This window comes from Epinephelus moara, chromosome 23, assembly GCF_006386435.1.
Source record: "Epinephelus moara isolate mb chromosome 23, YSFRI_EMoa_1.0, whole genome shotgun sequence".
Lineage (NCBI taxonomy): Eukaryota > Metazoa > Chordata > Actinopteri > Perciformes > Serranidae > Epinephelus > Epinephelus moara.
The window spans coordinates 17530671-17547213 of record NC_065528.1 but is presented as its reverse complement, the minus strand read 5'-3'; the positions used below and the strand labels follow the sequence as shown (position 1 = coordinate 17547213).

Below are 16543 nucleotides of genomic sequence, written 5' to 3'. Positions count from 1 at the left end.
TGCTGGCAGTCCGCCATTACAGCTTCTTATTTAGCTTAAACAGTCCGATTTCCCCATTATACAATGTTTTTAAAATAAAGCGTCCGAAATCAGTTGAAAGCTTAGTGGCGGTGACGTCAAGAGTCATGCGACCGTCGAGTAGTCATGTAGTCCGTTAAAGCCTAACGTTACCTTTTTACTTCTGGCGATCGCATTTAAGCTTCAAATGCGGTATGAAATGTGTTCATATGTGAAGATTATCTCGCTGAACAAAACCTGTAAGTATCATAAACTTCATAATCCAAAATGCACTGCAAAAATCACATTCACTTTCTCTTCCCGGAACCAGCGCGATGCTAAACTTCCGGGTTTTGACGTCAGCCCTGGCACACTCTATAAAGTAAAGAAACGACTGAACTAAAAGACAGTGAGAACTATACAATGTTTACAAAGATATTTTCATTCTGGCAAACTCCCCATATTACGCTAATTTTTTAGGTCTATACTTTTGTTTTGGGTGTCTACTGGAACATGTTTACATCCTTAAATGTTCAATAAACACATCATTTTCCACATATCTGCCTGAACACACCTTTATTCAAGTGTTGCAACTGTTGCATATTTTCATCGCTGACAGTGCAAATAGTTTTGACACAGAGTATTTTCTGGCAAGTATTTCACATTTTTGTGCCGTTTATTTATAACATCCCTGGTGTGTAAAGACCTTAAGCACATAATACAAGACTAATGTAACAACTACTTCTTTGCAAGATTTTCTATTTAAAGTTGTAGTTCATCCAGGTCTGCCAGGTTGGTCAAGGTTTCCTCCACTGAAACTAAAGAGGTGAGGCAATAAAAGAAGCACTCTGAAAAACATCTATTTTCAGATGAGAGGAAACCACACAAAAAGAGGCTCCATCTGGGCTACAACGATTTTATCAACAGCTTTCCCACTTTGGTCTTCCACTCGGGACCAAAAATAAAAAAAGAACAAATATCAGTGGAACAAGGTCGGTATTAAAGGGAATATAATAGGCATTTGTGGAGAGGAACAGTTAAAGCTCAGTGAGGTTAATTATGGCTTTGATATGCATTTAAACAGTAATGTGAACATCTTTTTCCTTATTCTGCATTCATTGGCTCCTCATATTACCTGCTTCTATAATTAGAAATCCTAATAATAACATAATACATTGTGTTCAAGTGCTCTTTTCATACACACCATAAATCACAATGAAGTATGCATCATTTTCAATGTTTAATCTTTATTGCTTGTTTTTAGTGTTTTCTACAATTAATTTACTGTATATCTGCTCACAATGTCCATGGTATAACATTTGTTTGCTGTGCTACATTACAGAGAAATACAAAACCGTTCTAATGAACCTTCATTAATATAGGCCTATATTTTATCTACAAGTGCACGTCACACACTGAGCGAGCCGCCTGTTAATGACGCTGTGGGCTAATGGGCATGTAGCTACTTCCATGTTTCAGATGATACGTCATGTTTGTAGTCGACCAATGAAGATGAGTTTACATATCACCTTGGGTTTGTCCTTCACCTTCTCAAAATGATCCCACACTTTGGATTTCCTGCCCGGCATGTTAACTAGCCTGTGGAATAACTGCAGGTACCAGCCCTGGAAATTAACCTGACTCGTGTCTGACTGCTGAGCATGGCCACTTCCTGTGTCTGTCCTTTCAAATTAAACTCCCACATGGTCCAGTCATATAGGTTTTGATTTATTTAGTTTGTTTTGCGACCAACTGGCCAATGAAATCTTGCAGATTAATGACCTTTCTGGCTGACTAACACTTGGTCGACTACTAGGGGGCAACCCTATAAACTTCCCTCCATCTTACCAGGGCCCAGATCTTGCTGCTCATCTCTCAGCCTTTGCTGGCTCCAGGGCTGTTACTCGGACTACAGATTGCACTTTTGTATTTTCGTACGCCCGCCACCACAAACACAATAGTATGACAACTTGTTAACAGGAATTGGGTGCCATACTGTTTCCTGTACTGTTAAAATAAAGGCTGAAAAAAAATTGAGATCAAATGGTTAAAGTAAGCAATGTTGAACAAATATGGAATAAGATTCTATTACTGCGTTGCCTATTTCTCACCTCAAATGTTCCCAGAAACTTCTTTTTGCCCACTGTTTACTTGTAATTCAAGATTGCATGTTACCAGCCGACAACCACTGTGTCAAACGAAGTAATTTGCAAAATGTCACCCACTAGTGGAAGCATTTATCAGACCGGTGTGGTGCTGTGCATTTTGGTCGTTGTAGGTTTTCTACCTCTTGGACAAAAGCAAATGCCACAACCCTTTTTCTCCCTTCAACCCTTCTGCCCACTTAGCACCAATTTCAAAAGCATTTGCATCTCTCTACTGCATAGACAGCCCAGGTTTATGAAAAGACCATCTTTCCAGGCAGCAGTGAAACATCTCTTTAAAAATAAAAGTGAAAAGTCTTTCAGTCAGTACACTACTAATTACAGCTACTTTCAGCTTTAAGACTTCATCTGAAACCTTAGCTCCTTTCAGTGCTTACACTTCAACTGACATCTTATCCTATTTAAGTGCTTCTACTTAAACTGACGCTTCAACTCTTTATATTTCACATTCAGTCAATTCATATGTTAAACCAGGCGTCTTTGAAGTACGGTGCAAGGTCCACAACCGGATAAATTATGAAGTGTAACGTTTTCTTTTTTGAAATAAACTTTCTGTTGATCAGTTAACTGTTAGTAACGTTGAACATACAGTGTAGCTCATTCACAATAATCCTGTTTCCAGATGAATGTGGTATTTAAGTGCCTTATTTTCCTATCACTGACATTGTTTTCATCGTGAATACCTGCTGCAGAATGTGTTGTGGCATGGCAGCAACAACACAGCAGTCGAACTTGAATTTATGTGGCTTAAAAGATATAAGTAAGTTGATTAAATGTTATTTCGTTATCACCAATTGTTCAGGACATCTGACCTTGAATGAAAATCAGATACGGACCTTTGAGTAGTAAGTATTTAAACCTCTGTTTTAACCTGTTGACAGTTTTTGCACCTGCAATTTTCAGCTTTCTTCAAAGCATTTTGTTTTTCTAGTTATGCTTTCCAAAAGACGTTTCAGATTGTAGCTGACGTGCAGTTTGACCGGCCCATCCAAGTTGTTTTTCTGCCAAAGGACATGAGATCCTGTCTACAGTTTGACTTGTGGCCAAACAAAAGGCACCTTAACCACCTGAACCTCAGTGACACGGGTTAGTTCAAATCTAAAAATACTCACAAAGATTCCAGATGAGCTGCCGTCAAGTGGTGTTTACTGTACTGTCCGCAGGTTCACATGGCTTGGCAGTCAGGACAGAGTGCACATAGCACTGCAGGAACAAATGAGACTCGCTTGTAAATTGTTGCGGTGAAGCTAAACCGGTGCCTCACACTAGAGCACTTTTGTCAGGTATGAGATATTTTTAATTCAAGGAGAGCATTGTCTTGATTAAAGTTCCATTTTCATATGGATAAAATATAAAATAAAAACACAACAGTGATCCAGCCTAGAAGCTTTTCCATTAGCTGTCCTCCTGTGCCAGAGAGAAAGAAAGAAATGTGTTTTACATTTATAGTTTGCTTGGATTACTGTAAATAAACGAGTTAGCTATCAGTGAGCAGTGGGAGCGACTTTAGCTGGCAGAAACTCAAACAACAGAAAAACAAGCCTGAGGAAAATTCAGCTTGAGACATAGTTGAACCTAATCGTAACCATACTGTCCTCTGTAATTCTGTTCCTCCTAACAGATTAGCTGAACACTATTCTTAATTCAGCCTGAATGCAGGTTAACAGATGAGAAGAATCAGCTCTGGGGACAGTTGCCCCATGTATCACTTCCTGTTTTCCTTTCCCAGGGCAAGAGCTGCTCCAAGACAAGTGTCTGAATGTGTTACCGTGATGGTAACCATGGCGCTGTGAAAAGCCTCCTGTCCTGGCTTCTGGGCCTGTGCCCCGCACCAGCCACTTCATCCATTACTGCCCAATGACAGTGGTTGTTAACACTCCTCTTGCCCAGAACCAGCCAATCAGAGATGACGTGGAATGCACTGCCCTCGCCAGAATGTTGCCCACTCTCTGGCTTTATCAGGTTGCAGCAAAAGTCAAACGTAGGCCCCTGTGTTTGGGATGGGATTTGTTTAGGAGGTGTGCATGTGCATGTGAGTGTGCAGTCTTTTTTAGCAGTGGCATGTGCTGCTGAGCACACAGATGTTTCTTTCAGAGGCGGCTATCAGTAGAGAAGAGCCTAGAAAAGGAAGGGAGCCAAGTGCACGTCCTTGAGGCACATTGAGTGTGAGTGGCGCCTCGTTGTCCCCTAAATAAGATTACGGCATTTACTCGCCCCCTGCTCCTCCTCTGAGAGTGCAACACAATAAATAAAAGAGGTGGGTGTTTTTTTCTCTCTCCCTCTCTCTTGGCAAAAAAACCCCCATTTCGTTACGTTGGCACATTCTTTTCAAAAGCAACTCACTCCCCCATACAGAGTTTATACGGGCCACAGCGCTGGATGAAAGGAAAATTATCTCTGAGAGAATATTGCTGATAATATTTCCTTTTTATGTAGATGAAAGCCCATGTAAAGCAGGCTTAAAGTCTCAATGATGATCACAGTGTGAGAATGTGTAGATAACAATTGACTTAACTTGCTATGCAAATTAGCAGGAGCTGGGTTGAGTGGAAGGTCAGCTGGAGGATTTGCTTCCATCCCCGTTCATGTTGGCGTTGTTGAAGGCTGATCTAAATGAGACGTGTTATACTGTCTGTCTGGTGATGTTCTGCAAACCACTGATATGTTACATTTGTACATTTCATGTGGCAAATGAACTGTATTTATGTTGTGCTTTTCTAGTCTCAGTAACCACTACAAGCACAATTCACCCATTCACACACACATTATACACACATTGCATTACCAGGTGCCACCTGCTCGTCAGATGAACATTCACATGCACATTTGGGGTTTAATATATTGCTCAAGTCAGTCCACTTCCTGTGGACGACAGGGGCCAGGGATCAAACCACCAACCTTCTGATTAGTATACGGCCGCTCTACCACAGCCACCCCGTTTCAAATGTAGCAGATATGTTGGATCTTTGTATTTCTTTACGTTTTGACAATACCAAGGTTCATTTGTGGTTATGTTTAGGCACTAAAAAACACTTGGTTAGAGGGTTAGAAAAACATGTTTTGGCTCAAACTACCCCGTTTGATGGCAATAAACACAGCTGGACATGTCCCGACCTCTTGTTTTAAAACACCTACTTTTGTTGGTCTCGAACAATGACCATTTATAAAGATGGACAAAGCATCTCCACTTCTTCCCACTTTACAAAAATGAAACCAAAATATCCCGGATACAGGCGCTGTCGTCCTTCGTCTGTGGTTCTAGAGCCCCAGAATTGAATACCCGCCCATACAGCCATCCGAATGATTATGAGCAGCACTATTGTTTGTGAACACACAATCAGGGATACTCAACTTGCTACTTGCTTTGCCAAGGAGACACTTTTTCGAAATGGCAGGAGGCCAGGGGCCAGATGCAGCAGCACTGCACAGGTCAGGTGTGCACAGGGGCGTTTCTAGGAATTCAGGACATTTGGGGCATAGACTGGACTCTGTTGGAGGGTCCAAGGAAACCTGTCCTGGCACTTTTTTTGATAAACATGCTATATTTTTATGCTTTTTATGCGTTCTGTCACTGTATTTATATTAAAAGTTCACAAAAATGTCAGTGTGAATCAATTTATTTTCATTGTGAAATAGAAACTTGTTGGGGGGCCACCCAGCACCCTTTCGGGGGCCAGATTTGGCCTGTGGTCATGATATAAAAACCCCTTTTAAGAGCATCCAATAACTAATTTAGAGAAAACTTATTAAAAAAAATGAACATGTGAGCATATATCAGCATGATAAAAATCTACCTAAAATAACAGAAAGCACTTACTTTGATCTTTTTTGCTTGGCCCATGTCCCATCCACAGGGCGGCTGGGTTTATGACCTACACTGCAGCCAGTAGCAGTTTGAGTTGCGAGGTGGATCAGTTGATCAGTTTGTGGTTGGATCAATCAGACCTGATCAGATCAGATTAATTGGATGAGATTAGAGGAGCAGCTGCTGCAGAGGCGAGTGAAAGCAAACTTTCTGTTGCTGCCATTACACAGGTTAGACCCAGCGATGGACAGTGGGGTACGTGGTTTCCATAGGAATGCAGCTGGTTTCATCTGAAGTAGATTGGAAAAACGAAGGACAACACTAAAATGGGAATGCTGTTGTTCTTTGAGATGCGTTCTGTTTCTATATGGATCAGTGATCGGTTAAGTTATGTTTTCACAGCGCCTGGGGTTCTGCTGCTCTGTCTGTGCTCAGAGTTGCACTCTAAAAATGCGGTGTTCTGAATAACCAAGAAATATATTCCAACAGCTCTCTGAATTAACAGTCCATCTCTGACAATATAGAAACTCAAATATGGCATGTGACAGTTAAACTAAAAAAGTTAAATTGTGCTATCTATAAGATTGTTGTGCAAATCACAAAATATCCATAAACCTGTTGCCCCAGGTTGATCCACCACATCAAATTGATACTGAGCATTTTTAAAGTTCTTGAGTCTACACCGAAATTTCATTCAAATGTTACAAATGCAAACTATCTACAAAGGGTTTCATGCTGTGTAATTAGGCTTTTATTTATTTATTATGTACCTAGCCAGTCCAGGATTGAATCCATCAGCCCTCCAGACCCAAACCTATTTCTTTGATTAGCTGACTGCCATATGCCATTAGCCATGTGCTGTACATGTGTGCAGGGCTCCACTCCAAAATGCAATATATCCTTTTGAGAAGGGAATTTGCTCCTTGTCCGTGGGAAATGATTCTCTTCACCCAAAATAAAATAAACGTATCTCCTTTATATAATCACATCTGTTGCGTGAAAAGCTGAAGTCAAGCTAGAAATTAAAATGTGCTGTAGAAGCTGATTTCGAAAATGGTATTAAGGTCTTATTATTAAACACATTGATGCAGTTACTCAAATTTTGGGTCAGGCTGTCCACGCATTGGGTTTGTGTTTTCAAAGCTGAATTCCTGGTCTCAGTTTGGCACATTCATAGATGGCATTTTCATTTGATTATGTTTTTTCCTTTGGGGAGCATTTCATTGTCACACAGTGTTCACAGAGAGTCAGTGACTGAATCTGGTCCACTGCTGACTCAGGGTCAGAGTATCCACAGACAAATGAAATGCAGCCATGTTCTTTTTGTAGTGTTGTCTTTGGTAGTCAGTCGTGTCACATCAAATTGAATTTTTGTTTTTCCACAGAGAGTCAGCAGGCGGCTTGTTTATGGCCCATTAAATCCACTACATTAATGTCACTCCTCATACCTAAAGGTGATGTGAAGACTAAGAAATGGCAGTGTTTCATGTCTGAGGTCAACTGGCTGCTGTTATCTTCCTTCCAGGGCTTTCTGTACCTGGAGTTTAGTATGATGCAGCATTGAGATGGACCCTGCCAGGAAATGTAGGATGTGACCCAACAGCCACAACCATAGCCAGAAACAGCTTCTTAAGCATTTAGAAAACTATAATTACATATTAGTAGCCAAAATTGTAGACATGTAGCCAATAGTTATGACTGTGTGATAAATTATAGGGATGTCACAAGGACCAATACCTTGATACCAAGTCGTTACCAAAATTCTGAAAATGTGATGATACTTGTTTTTCTACAGTACTGTTGTTACCAGGGAGGCAATTCCTCCAGACCTGATGGGGCAGTATATACACCAGCAAGTGTTCTAGTCTGCTGTCAGCTTAACTTGTATTTTACACTTTAGTATGTTGTCAGTGCATTAGCTCAACTTCCCCTGTTCCCCTCTTTTTATGTCCAAAAACCTGGGCATCTATTTCTACATATTCTGGACGTTTTCAATAATTGATCCAGAATACAACGACGAAAGCAGGATTTATACGTCTGCGTCAAATGGATGCCGTACCTGCGGCGTAGGTTCTGCATCGACGTAGACTTACCTTACATTGTAGCCTGATGTGCACCTCCCTAGAAATGTAACTACACGTTGTGGTGTTGAAACCCCCTGTTTATTTTTATAAGCTGACACCATTTCCCTCAGTGGAAACAAAGCTTTTATTTACTATTTCACAAATAAGAAACAATAAATTGTGAAGACAATAAATCCTCCAGGAAATAGCACTTAAAGTCTTGTGTGTAATTTTTCCTGGCTTCATATGAGCAGAGGAAATCTTCGCAAGTAGCCAGGCTAATTTACACAATGTAAAATGCCATAGGCTTATGCTAATAACGTTGTAACGCATGTTGTATTGGTTTGGAATCCGTGTTTAGTATAAGTTGTATTGTCGGTGAACCTTATGGAACCAAATTTTGTAACGTTACCTACCTACCTAAATGTTGCTGTTGTTCCTAGCTTCATATGAGTAGAGGAGAAGTATGCTAGCTGCTAGGCTAATTTATAGAATGTAAAATGCCATAGGCTTGTGCTAATAACATTAGCATGTCGTATTTGTGGTGAAAATGTTTCCAGATAAAGACAAGTGTTTGTCTGTGAATGCTGCGAGTTATAGTGAAGCTGATTTATGTACTTGTGTTTGTGTGTGTTGTGTCTGTTAGCCATGTTTAATGTGTGTTTAATGTGTGTTGTGGGTGTGTTTCGAATTAACTAAACATTACAGCACTTAACAGCATGTAACAACAGAGTGACACAGACACACAACTGTCCAAGTACAAATGCTCACACGGCATGGGCCACATGCGTAGGCTCTGCATAGAGCTGATGGCCAAGCATTCGTGGGGAAAATGCTCAGAGATAATCTGTTTTACCAGTTTCACACCTCTTTAACAAATCTTCGTCACTATCTTATATTGGTAGTCCTTCTGAATGCATCCTTAATCTGTGTAATAACTCTGCAAACACATCATCTTTCTGCCTAACAATAGTCTGTAACTCATCATCTTTAAATTAGTTACACCACAGGTTAACACCTACATCGTCAACATACAATCGCTCCCCTTTACTGGAGGCAACTGGAATAAATTTCCAACAGAAACGACATTTACTTTATCCAATAGGGAAAAATCACCACTGTGTTTGGTCTGTTGTAATCTGCAATTAATATATGCCATTAGTTTGTGATCAACCATGGATATTTTATCAACTATTAGAATTTGCAGGTTACTTTTAAGGTGTTTAAGGTAATTTTCTGTCTGTGCCATTGCCAAATATATAATGAATAGTTAAAGGATGTAAATTGTGTGTAGCAGTGCCCGTCAGAGCAGTTAACAATACAATCACGTCTTCATAAGAGGAAGATGAACGCCTACATGCACGGAAGAACAATGTGTGGAAGATGGCAGCTGCAGTGACAGCTCCACCTCAACTTGTCAAAAAGAAAAGCATATTTTTTTAACTCTTTGCCATGGGAGTGCTGCATGTTTACTCTATGCTACAAATGCCAGTAGTGTGATGAGGCACTGAGCGTCTATTCTGTACTGAGTGTTGTACATTTGGTGTTTTTTTTAAAAAAAAATTCACCATTGAGTAAGAAACCTTTAGTCAAACCACCATCATTATTGTGACAGAAAAAATGTTCATTTCAGGAATGCTTGATTTGGTCAGGAGCATCAACATCAGTAGTTTTTTTCGGACTTTAGTGACGATCATTTGCAGGACAATTAAATTGCTACTATCTGGTCCTTGTCCATCTAGAAAGTCCATTCCCAGAAGTCGACTGTTGCCCCTCCTTTCTTGTATTTCTGGGAGTTTGACTGAGTCATTAGGTAGCCGGGCTACGGCCTTTCACAAGGCTCTCACTGTCCGGGAGGCCACAGACCGGGGATAACTCAATTTGCCTCCTCTCATCAGCTCTCTGACTCTTGTCTTTTTCTCTCTGCTGTGCAAATGCAGAAATGTAAAATGAAGTCAACCTGAAAGAATCTCTTGTCTGTACCATCTTGGCGGTCAGAGGTACTTTTCTTCTTCTCTATATGAGATGTCAAGTTACAGAGGATGCAAGAGAACACTTTCACTTTCACTTTTTAAAATGAATACATCCCTGTCAGGAAGACCTTTTGTGCATCAGAGTACTGAGTCAGAGTCAATTACTGTAGACGAACTTGACCTTATACAGTATGTTGTTGTGGGATGTGCCATATAATCTTTTTTCTTTGTGTCCCTCAGGCGGAGTTCTCAGAGATCAACCTGGCCTCCTACGTCACCTCGGGATGTATGGTGGACATGCAGGTCAACAAAGGTGGCACCAGAGTGGTCAGGTAAGATGCTCGAGGACTAAAGAGAGCTCGAGTCCTTTGACGCATTTGCCCATGCAATCTGTAATCTGCCTCAGTGAGCCTGCACAAAGGCTCCTGTTCTTTTCTCTCAGTGGCATTGTGCATGACTGTGTATATATAACATTGCTTGCACTCAGAGAAATCAAGGCTGTAATGTGATTACGCCATGGGAAAACAAAAAAGAAAAACATCTTACCCTGTTTCAACCCAGGTGGGAAGAGTTGTGTGACCATGTTTTTAAACAAGTTAAACTTGTCACCTCATCGCAGAGTTTATGTGCTTTTGAGCATTGTTTTAGCTCTACTCCATAGTTTAAAATGCATTTTACCAGGAGTTTTGGTTTAGCAATCTGATCAGCACTATGACAGTATCAGTAATTCCCATTGGGTCACTGGTAGCAATTCTAGCTCTTGTGGTAACTAGGAAGCAACTTAAACTAGTCTGTGCACATATACGTCTCATCACCGTGTAGAAATCAGATTGTTTTTGAATCAAAAACCTTTCATTACTGCTGTTGTGCGGCTGACAGTGGTGCCAATGGCTTGTACTTTACCAACCCAATTGTCCGGAAAAATGTTGACATTGTAGGTTTCTGCAAACCTCAGATTTGTAACATTTATACATAATTATGTAACGGATACGGTGAAATAGTTCTTTACATTTCAACAACACTGTGGTTAAAACTGCAAGCTGTGATTTGTGATATTGGGCTTTATAAATAAAATTGAGTGAGTGATTGATTGATTAACATGTGGTCAGGTTGAGGCAAAAAAATCACTTGGTTATGGTTAAGGCAAAGGTCATGCTTTGGCTTAAAATTCCAGCTTGTAGTTGCACAATCATGGCTGTAAATGCAGCAATGTCCTGGTAAAAACAAATGCTTTTTGGGGCACTATCCCCGGAGGAAACACAGCAAAGGGTAGCTAAAAAACACCTATGTTTGTTGCCTAAAAAGCTGCTGGAAACACAGCAATGACTTAATAACAAACAACTGGTTTTGCAGTATCTTGGACAGTGTTCTGCAGCTTGGCAGGCGTCTTGCCTCTTAACCATCTGATGATAAAGTCAACTTATATACTACATCACTTTAGAAACATTGATATGACATGTATGAAATGTACCGATGTAATGCATTCATGGTTTGCAGACACGTACAGTGCCAGTAATTTATTCTGGGCTGACTTGATGCCAATAACCACAACAAAGAATAAGTTGTCTCACTCAAACGGAAAACACAAGTCATTTTTTTTATTTTTAGGCATTTGGGTTGTTTGGATGCATCTGATATAAAAAAAATAGGAAAATAGAACTTACTTCTTGTAAGCAGCTCTTGTAGCAGCAGCAGTGAGACACGTGAAGCTGGGTATTTGAATAGACTGCTCTGTTTTGTGAAGTTGGCACTCAAGGAGATCACTGATGATCAGCTGATCCGGATGGAAAAGATGACTTCATGCTTAACCTACATTATGAGTGTAGGTTAGGTGAAAATGATTTCTGTTAACAAAACAAACGTACAACACGGCTTTAAAAAGGCTATGACCAAAGTTTTTGTTTTAACAATGGGTTTCATGACTGCATGTAATATTAAAGGGGCTGCTCATAGTGAAAAAGTCGGAGTAATTAACTGGCTACAGTTCTCTCTCAGCTCTATTTTAGGGTCTTTTATCTCCTTTTTCTGGTCTTCCAGCCTGCAAATTTACTTTTTTGGTTCTCTCTAAAAGCTCTCATCAGCTGTTTTCAGCAAAAATGCTCTAAAACCTGTCTGTACGCTACCTGCCCAGCTGTACTAGTGCATTAAAGGGTTAATTATGTGCATCATTTTATGGAAGTCATTAGTTACTAGTCAATTAGCTTGGAGAATAATAGTCTTGTTGTTATGTTATGCCTTTGTCTTCCTCACCCAGCATGGCATCAGAGGTCACTGCTATAAGAACGATTATACACACTATATATCTGCAAACTCCCAGCAGTCCCCTGCTTCTTACTCTCCATGCTTCTGCACTCTGATTGGTCCATTACATCAGCTAACAGAGTGCATGCCATCCAGTGTCAGCCCACCAGCCCTCATTCCAACCTTCTTGGGCAATAATCAGCTAATCTGTGTTTTGGCCTCGACTCCACATAGCTTTTGCAAAATAACTTCTTTATCGGTGTTGAAAGTGGCATTTGTCCCGGAAACGGCCTCACCGTGCAGCGCAGTGTGAAATCAAGCGCGAGTAATCACAGAGCAGGAGCTGTAATACGGCTGATGTTACAATGCAACCTGTTGTCGGAGCGGACACAGAGGTTATTGTTTGGGTCGAGTATTTTTGTGGTGATATTGCTGTAATGATAAAGAAGTCGAATTGGCTGCAGATGTACTGGCTGCTGCCTTGTTCACAAACACTGACATTCACTGCCAAACTGTTGCGGTTTAGCTTGTTGCTTGTGACTCTGAACTTGCCTACAAATCGTAAAATGGTTGTTTCTAGCTAGCAGTCTGATTGGTTGGTGACTAATAAAGCTTTGTGGTTAGACTGGCGATTTGAGAAGCTCATTGAATGAGACACTGAAAGTTTCTCTGGATAAATACCCCCTAGTGTGAAGGGATTAAAATCTGTCCTTGTTATAGATTAAAGCCAGTGAAAGCTAATTATTTCTCTGACAGCAGTGTTTTTCATTCTCAGCCACAAGAATGCTGTAATAGAAACAAGACCCGAGCACAAACTAAATGCGCTCTGTCTGATTGCATTTTTCCATGTGTGTGATCACGGGAGCGCTGCTCACATGCACACCCACACGTTCACACAGTACTGTATATTTAAAGCCGGTTCCTGCTTCTCCACGTGTCCTCTGGCTGTTCTCAGTGCTCTGACCTCTGCCCTCTGTCCACAGGCATGCTCTCTGATCACATCTCCTCTGCTGGCTCCATGCAGCAGCACACTTTCTCACAGTTCTGTGGTTTCAGTGGTTGTTTGTGCAGTGAGATTTCTTCTCACTTGTGCGTTACAAAAATGTGGACGGAAGGGAACGGAGACAAGGGATCTTACATGGTAGCTCAAAGGGGACAGTTCATGCCAAAATCAACAAAACATATTGTTCCTCTTACCTGTAGTGCCAATTATCACTCTAGACTGTTTTGGTGTGAGTTGCCGAATGTTGGAGGTATCGGCCATAGAGATGTCTGCCTTCTCTTGAATATAATGGAACTAGATGGCACTCAGCTTGTGGTGTCAAAAGCACCAAAAAAATACATTCAAAGAACTCAACAGCCATGTCTCTTTCTAGAAATCATGATCCAGTTACTTAAGGTAATACACGGAGCTTGTTGGGAGCAGTTTCACGTAGGAACTATTTTTTGTCTACCAAACTACACCTGCCAGGGGTGCCCAGTAGCTCACCTGGTAGAGAGGGCGCCCCATGTACAAAGGCTGCGTTCTTGCCACAGCAGCCGTTGGTTTTGCTGCATGTCGTCCCCTCTTCCCCCTTCACGCTCATCCCATTGTAGCGCCTCTAGTCCTAACTGGGTGGAGTAGTGGAGATGCTAACATCTACCTAGGTCCGATAGGAGTAATTTATCTTAAATGACTCACGAAATTGCAGTTGGTATTGCATTCAACAGTTGACAACTCTCAGCAACAGAAACATTCATAGCAATGTGGTCTGTATAAAACAAAATAGAGATCTTTCAAAATAATTAACAAAAATGAAAGGATGAGTCCCATCGAGTTGATGCTCCTTCAATGTAAGAACTTAAAGAGTTTCAAATGTTTAGTTCTTGCTGTCCTGAAGTGTGTTACCTGTGTAGAGTTAATAGTGTCTGTGTTCTTATCCGGATTCAGAGTGAATGAGTCAAGCGAATCCAATGTCCTCTGTGAGCAGGTCCTATGGTAGGCCACACTGTCCTGGGCTGGGCTCGCCATCACTAGGTTTGTCTGTAAATCTGGTAGTTCACAAAAAACCAACTGGAGTTTTCAAGATATTAATAACTCGACAGAAGTTAACTCCTTCATGGTCACAGCTCACAATCTGATAGAAGAGCAACTTGTCAGCACTAGTATGACTGAATAATCAAAGTTTTAAATTATTTTGTGGCATTTATATGAGAACTTGCTCTGTCTGCCTGTAGCATGTATACAAGACGTTTTCAGGATGTTATTCAGGAAGTGATCTCATGTGCAGGTAGGTGTCATACGTAACACTCTATCACTTCAGTTACCCAGTGGCTTGCGCTCCCTACTGGAGGCGACATGCAATTACATCTCTAAACAACATAATGGGTTTAGTAGCCCTATATTTCATATGGATTACACTGTCCTATCTAATAAAGGCAAACACCTACACCTGCCAACCAAATCATTGTGCAGAACGAAGCGTGCATCTACTGCTAGCTCACCTAGCACCACTTAGCTAGCTAACGTTACAGCTCAGCCGAGGAGGACGCCATTAATGTTTACATTTAGCGCTGTCACAAGCACGAGCCTCTTGTCCATGAGTAGATGCACCCTTCCTCCTGCACGGTAAGATGGTTGGTGGGTGTAGTTTGATAGAATGAAAACAGCACCTACATGAAACTGCTCACAACAAGGTCTGTGGATTATCTTGAGTAACCAGGACATGATTTCTGGCTTTTACCACCCCAAGGCAGACATCTCTACAGCTGAGATCTCCAACACTTGACAGCTCGCACCAAAAAGATGTAGCATGATAAACAGCACTACAGGTAAGAGGCAAAAAACATGTATGTTTGATTTTGGGGTGAGCTGTCCCTTTAAGAAAGCAAGCTCCTGGTCAGCTTGAATTAAGCTTGTTTCATTGAAATTCTGTGCTAGTGTAGGTATCAGTGTCCTCACAGGTGCAGTAACATCAGCAGTTAGTGTTAATTAGGCCCGCTAAGAGCAGTAAATATTTTTTAGTGAATCCTGAAGTGTGTTGTCCTGAAAGTTAACTGTTAATGACAGAAATGTCCACCTTATATTTGCTTTACATCCACGTTTTAGACATCTAGCTGATGTTCAAAACTACTTCCAGTGAGTGCAACAATAAATCAAGCTCAATAAACTCCTCAATCACCAGCCATTAATGCATCCAGTCCCAGATAATCACCGCTAATTAATCAACGGCTTTATTAACCACACTGGGAGTTCTGGCAGGATCGTGGAGGAGAGAGACATTGCTCTGTGGCTTATCATACTCTGGCTGCTGCGATCCGTCTTTCAGCCAGACCAGTGTTCCCACTTGGAGCTGAGCAGCTCGCTGGAGGTTTTGGCAGCAGAGAGCGGAGAAGCCAAAGGGCTGACTACAGCAGTGCAGCAGGGAACAACACGCCATAACTACTGTACCTTGTGGCGTGTCACTCTGCTGTACTGTAGGCTGTGCGTGCCACGTTGCAAGTTGCTCATACAGTAGTGGCAGCAAAATTGCATGTAAGCTCCACGTTTTATTTCATGCCCTGGAACCAGGAATCAGCAGTCAGGCTTTTATTGCATCTTTTTATTTACTGTAGTTGTTTTGGGTCCTCAGCTGATCAAGGCATATGTGTGAGGAAAGTATTGGAGTAATATGAAAAGTAAAAATAGCCCAGATGCATACAACTTCAAACAGGGTCACTATTAAAATGCTGTGTGTGCACAAAGCCAGTCATCCTTTATGTACTCGCTTTCTTTTTATCTGGTTTATAAAGGCATGCATATGTAGGGTTCTGTTGTATTAATGTCAATCATTCTCACCATTTGTTTATGTCTCTATGCCGGCGACAGCACGTTATGTTTTCAAGTTGTCCTCCGTCCACATGTCAATATGTCCCATTCCTGTGAATGGGATATCTCACGAACACTTTGAGGGGATTTCTTTAAATTTGGCACATTTTGGTGGTCAAACGACCTGGTCCGTCTCATTCTCGTGAACCTAATTTCTCAGAACACCTTGAGGGAATTTCTTCAAATTTGGCACAAACGTCCACTTGGACTCAAGGATGAAGTGATTAGATTTTGGTAACTAAAGGTCAAGGTCATAGTCCCATGTTTACTGTTTCAGACTGAGCTCTCTCCAGGGGAACAGGAGTTCACACATTCTGACTTTCTGAACCAACACATTCTCACTTCAACAACAAATGCAGGTGGTTAGGTTTAGGAAAAAAATAACAGGGTTTAGCTTTAGAATCTTACGGGAAACAAACACCACTCTCTTGGGTGAAAGTCTGTCATTGCTG

General features: G+C 41.1%; 1 protein-coding gene across 1 annotated transcript in view; it reads left to right on the top strand.

Annotated features, from left to right (window-relative positions):
* LOC126385260 (synapsin-3-like) overlaps positions 1–16543 on the top strand; it is a 135951-nt gene that overhangs the window by 14437 nt on the left and 104971 nt on the right. The window contains exon 3 of the mRNA XM_050036871.1: positions 10244–10335. Within this exon, the coding sequence (XP_049892828.1) occupies positions 10244–10335 (92 nt within the window). The remainder of the gene's footprint in view (positions 1–10243; positions 10336–16543) is intronic.